Genomic DNA, 5,608 nt, shown 5'->3' with positions numbered 1-5,608 from the left:
GTAACTTAAATACCTGTCGTATTAATGAAGCATATGTAAATGGAGGTCGAACATCAGCATTTTTATAAAATTCTTGATTTCTTTGAATTTCTTTGCGGAAAAACAAAAAACAAAAAAAAATTAGGTACGTATTGTTTTGGTATAACATTAGAAAACAAAAATTTACCTTGTTGTACATCCAAACCAGCTCTTTCGAGCATGTAAGGCAAGCCTGAAAACATACCTGAGAAAAAAATAATAATAATAATAAGGGGCACATTTAACAAAATTGTTTTTGTGTTTAAATTTAAATATTACCTCCAACCAATGATGAATTATTTTTTTCACTTAATTTTCTTCTTACAGATGGGCTGATATTTGATGATAATGGCTGCAAAACAGATGAACGAACTTCAGCAATCATTTTTGTAAATGAAATATGATCCAAATGTTTTTCATCCAAATTCGGTCCAGAGGATATGTTTAACTTTGATTCCTTATTAAAAAATGGGCGATTCAATTTTAATGATTATTATTATTATTATTATTTAAAGAAAATCCGAATGAATTTAAAGGTAAACGTACATGTTGTTCATTTTTACTTTGTTCAACGGCTTGTTTAGCCATATGTAAATGTGCCATCATGGCATGAAGACGATCTCTTTCTTTTTGTAGTTGAATTTCTAACTGTGAAACAACTTGCATTTGAACCCGAGCCTGTGCTGTTGCTCTATCATCTAAATTATGATCCGAATTCAAATGCCTAAAAATAAATTTAAATATAAAAAGTTGTTTTACAATTTTCTTTTTTTTTTTTTTTGGTAGGAGAAAATTTACTTGTTGAAAGCTTGAAAGTCATCAAAATCAGATTCACAGCCTGGCCATTTACAAACTCCGTGTCCGTAGAGTGGATTTAATTTTTCTGCAAATTCTTCTAAAAATTCTTCGGGTAAAGATGATAAACCATTCAATCCGTCCCAACGGATGAAATCAAGAGGATTCAGGATACCTAACAAAAAAAAATTTTTATTTTATTTTTTTTATTTATTTAATGAAAATCAAATCGAGTTCTGTTATTTACCATTCGGACCGTGAAAATTTTTATAATTTAATGGATGATTTCCATCTATATTTTCTCTTGGGTGTTCTTTCCACGGACTCGGTATTTCTCCCGGATTTAATCCTGACGGGATAATAATTAAATCGTTAAGTAAACATTTACTTTGAATTTTTTAAAGTAATCAAATTTCATTACCTCTTTGTAGTAAATATTTCCGTTGAGTAAATTGCCACTGTTGCATCAATTGCTGTTGCTCTTGTCTTAAGGCTAACAATTGTGACTGAGCCACTTCTCCACCTTTTTTATCAATTGCATCTAATAAATGTGTTTGTTGTATGAAATTTGCTTGTAATCTTTCTTGGATTTGTTGCATTATTTGTTCCAACTGACGCCTTTCTATCCCATTTCGCTGTTGGAGAAAGTAGGGATGATACTGTTAAAAAAATTGATGGATTTGGGTTTTGTACGTCGTTAAAAATTTCTTTTTTTTTTTTTAACACTGAGGTTGAGTGTCCAATATTGATTAATTTTCATAACATCAATAAAACACCAACCTCAGCAATGAAATATTATTATTATTATTCTGTTTAATAAAAACCTGTTTATGATGATTTTGCTGATCTTGTATAAATATAGAATGTTGTTTTAATAAAATCTGTAACTGAGCTCTACTTAATATTTGATGTGGAAACAATTTTGTGTTATCTTGTTGTTGTTGTTGTTGTTGTTGTTCGTTTAATAAATTATGTTTGAATTTTATTTGATTCGGTTGTTGAATGAGCCTTTGATAATCATCATGAGTTGAATTTCCATAGCTAACTTGAGAACTTTGTCGACTGCTCGGACGACTATTACCATTTTCTTCTGATCCATCATCTTTAGATAAACCATTATGACCATTTTGCTCTTTTAAAAGCAATGGTGAACATCGACCTACGTCATCATCGTGAAATTTTTTTGGAGAATCCTAAAATGAGTTTTTGAAGAAAAAAAAACCATTTTCCCCTAACTACAGTTTTTATTTTTATTTATATTAATTAAATGAACTTAAATCTAAATTATTGTGGTGGGTGTGGCTGTTTCTTATTGACTTAAAACTATCTTAAAAACTAACTTAATACTAATACTTAAAAAACTAAAGTACAGTCGGATCGTTTTATTATCTAAAACTATCGTAAAAAAATTTTTTTTATTTTTATTATTTCAATATCAACGTTATAAAACTTATTGTCTACTGTCTGCCATAACAAACCATAACTTTTGTTATTGTTCGTAATAACGTTGTTGACGGTAACAAAAGTTATTTTTATATATTTTTTTATTATTATTATTCTAAATAATAAAATTTTCCGACTGTTTTTTTTTTTTTTAATTCTAAAATATAAATACATAACTATTTGCTGAAAAAAATAAGAAAAAACGTTATAAAAAATTTATTTCTTTTTTTTTCAAGTGATCAAAAATAGTGGAAAATTCAATAATAATTTTAATAAAAATATTTCCACCATTTTTGTAACTTACGAATTAATTAATAATTTAATTTATTTTATTTTTTAAAAAACGTAAATAAATAAATAAATTTATTTATTTATTATTAAGAATTTTTAAATTTGATTTTCGTCCATTTTATCCGACGCTTGATTAAATAAATCTTCGCGTTTTTCTCAACATTTTACATTTTATTATTATTATTATTATTCTTCCTGAAAAAAGAAAAGAAAAAAAAGAAAAAATTAATAAATTTTTATTTAAAATAATAGCGATAGTATTAATAATTTATTTATTTTTTTATTAATAATTTATTTTTTATTTAAATGGAAAAACGAGCGGGGAAAAAAAAAATTTGAGGATTTAAAACCTAAATTTGATTAAATTTTAATTTTTTTTTTTGTACATTAAAAAATAATTTATTAAAAATAAATAGAATTATTTATTAATTTTAAATAAAATAAAATGTTCTGCCACACCCTAAACAATTTAAAATAAATAATTTAAAATAATAATAATAATAATAATAATAATAATGATAAACAAGGAAGGTAAATCAAATTTGCAGTAAGCTAAAAAAAAATTAACAGAAAAAGAAGCAAATTAATTTTTTTTTTTTTTGTTTAAATAATTATTTTATTGAATTGTTTTTTTGTTTAAATATAAGTTTAATAAATAATTAATTTTTAATTAGGGTAAAATAATTTTAAAAAAATTTTTTTATGTGTCAAATAATTAAATTTTAAATAATGCTTGCAGTGCAGTGAAACAAGGTAGTGTAAATTATTAATGGATGTTTAACAAATTTTTTTTTTTTAAATTATCAGTGATTTACCCTGGGAAAAATTTATTAAAAAGGTTTAATTAATAAAAAAATAAATAACTATCCAAAAATTTTTACTTAAAGCCATGTGAGTTTAAAAAAAAAAAAATTTATAAAAATCATTAAAAATATTTCATAAAAAAATTTTCAGTGAAATTAATGGCATCATAATTTAAATTATTATTTTAAAATGCCGAGAGAGAAATATTACAATAACCAGATTTAAATAATTAAAAATAAAAACTATAAATAATAAGTTTAAAAAAAAAAAAAACAATAATAAACTTGTTTAAAAATAAAAATAAAAAATTTTTTGATAATGAGATGAGGAAAAAATGAATATATAAAAACCCTTACGCCATTTTATTTTTCCAACAACGACGAAATATAATATCAATAAAATCGGCAATATTTGTTTATATAAATAATAATAATAAAATAACAACAATCGAATAACGAATTTACGTATCAGTTAAACGTTTTTTAATAACTTCGAATTTTATATTTAAAAAAAAATGAAACAAAAAATAAATTTGAAAAAAATTAAACAGAAAAGGTTTCACTATTAAAGTTGACGCCCTGTTTACAAGATCACTTCCGTACAGGACAACTTCGAAATAAAAGCAATAGATGTTTAGCTCAAATGAATAAACAAAAACAATAAAACAATATATAAATACTTACGTAAACATATTTATAATTATCTATTTATTTATTTATATAATTTTTCACAAAATAAATAATATGAAAAAGAAAAAAAAATTCAAAAGAAATGAAAACATTAATGAATTTAGTAATGTAAATTATAAATATTAATTTAGCAAATGTATGTTAAACTTGAACGAAACACTAGTACAAAAAAGAGTGAGTGAGAGAGAGAGAGAGAGATAAGGAAATGGAAAATAACGTGGAAGATAAAGATGAAAATAGTGAACATAGCGTCCCGTGTCATTGATTGGTCTTGCGCTCTGTCGGGTCTTTAGAACTTGGGAACCTTTTTCGGTACGTACGGAGTTCAGAGGGGGGGGGGACGGGGCTCTGCTGACTGCGCGTTCAAACTCACTGCGCGTTCAGTTTTTTTTCTTTTTTTTTTCTCCTTCCACTGACTATCTGGGATAATGTTTTGTAAATGTATTACAATGAAATTATACCCTTTTCTTTTTCTTCTTCTTCTTCTCTACTTTCTTTTACACACGTGTATATTTTAAATAAAAGAGTCGATTCTCTCCTTTCTGTTGTACATAATAGAAAAATTTCATTTATTTAACAAAATAAATCAAAATATTTTTATATTAAATATTTTCCCCTTACACACACATACACACACACATTCGACATTTTACCCAAATGAATACAAGAGAGAGAGAGAGATTATTTAAATTTATTTAAAAAAATTTCAATTAAAAAAAAGGAAACATGAGATAAATATAAATTAAAAAAGAATTTTACATGAAAAAGGAAAAAAGATAAAAATTACTTTCTATTTGTGACCGTTAAATTCGAATCCACGATGAAATTTTTTTTAAAAATGAAAAAAGTCCGAAATAAAAAATAAATTATTCATATTTAAATCGTTTATTTTAATTAAAAATGGCCGAATAATATATAAAAAAAAAGAAAAGAAAATTTATTTATATAAATTTCTCATTATTAAAATTTTATTTATTTAAAAAATTAAAAATGGCCGCCAATGTTATACTGTGTTTTGTTTTAAACAAAATTATTTATAATTATTAATTTTTTTTTTTTGTTCTGCTGCATGGAATTATTTTAAAATAACGTCATTAATTTAATTATTTAAAGATTAATTAATAATTTTTAATTGATGATAAATTAATATTTTATTATTTTATTGAGGTTTAAATGTTTGTGTACTCATTTTTGCGTCCATTTTGAATGTAAATTGTTTATTTTGATTTTTAAAAAAATCTGAATTTGTTTGTCATTTTTTTTTATATTCAAACAGTTATTAAAGTAATCAAATTTTATTATTATCTTTTGTTTAATCCAATTTTGTGTTTATATAAATTAATTAAATTAATAATTTAAAAAAAAATGAGAGAAAAATAAAATCATTATGTTAGGATATGAGTTTTTACAATGTGTACAAAACTTTTTGTAAAAAAATGGTTTGTTGAGAAAAATCTTGGTTTAAAATTAAACTGCAATGGGGAGGGGAGGAAACCGATTTTCGAAACAATTCCCTGGATATTTCAAAAAAAAAAAAAAAAAAAAAAAAAAAAAAACCTTCTTGCTTT

General features: G+C 23.6%; 1 protein-coding gene across 1 annotated transcript; it reads right to left on the bottom strand.

Annotated features, from left to right (window-relative positions):
- On the bottom strand, positions 1 to 2,284 carry Phum_PHUM527250 (Forkhead box protein P1, putative; the record flags this gene model as incomplete). The annotated part of the gene is made up of 9 exons (XM_002431371.1): positions 1 to 90; positions 298 to 475; positions 565 to 742; positions 817 to 988; positions 1,061 to 1,162; positions 1,235 to 1,472; positions 1,638 to 2,006; positions 2,138 to 2,148; positions 2,275 to 2,284. Coding segments are annotated over 9 exons (1,348 nt in total), but the record flags the coding sequence as incomplete, so codon positions are not given.
- Positions 2,285 to 5,608: the final 3,324 nt, after the last annotated feature.

This window comes from Pediculus humanus, genomic scaffold, assembly GCF_000006295.1.
Source record: "Pediculus humanus corporis 1103172108285 genomic scaffold, whole genome shotgun sequence".
Lineage (NCBI taxonomy): Eukaryota > Metazoa > Arthropoda > Insecta > Psocodea > Pediculidae > Pediculus > Pediculus humanus.
This window is presented reverse-complemented; position numbering and strand designations above follow the sequence as displayed.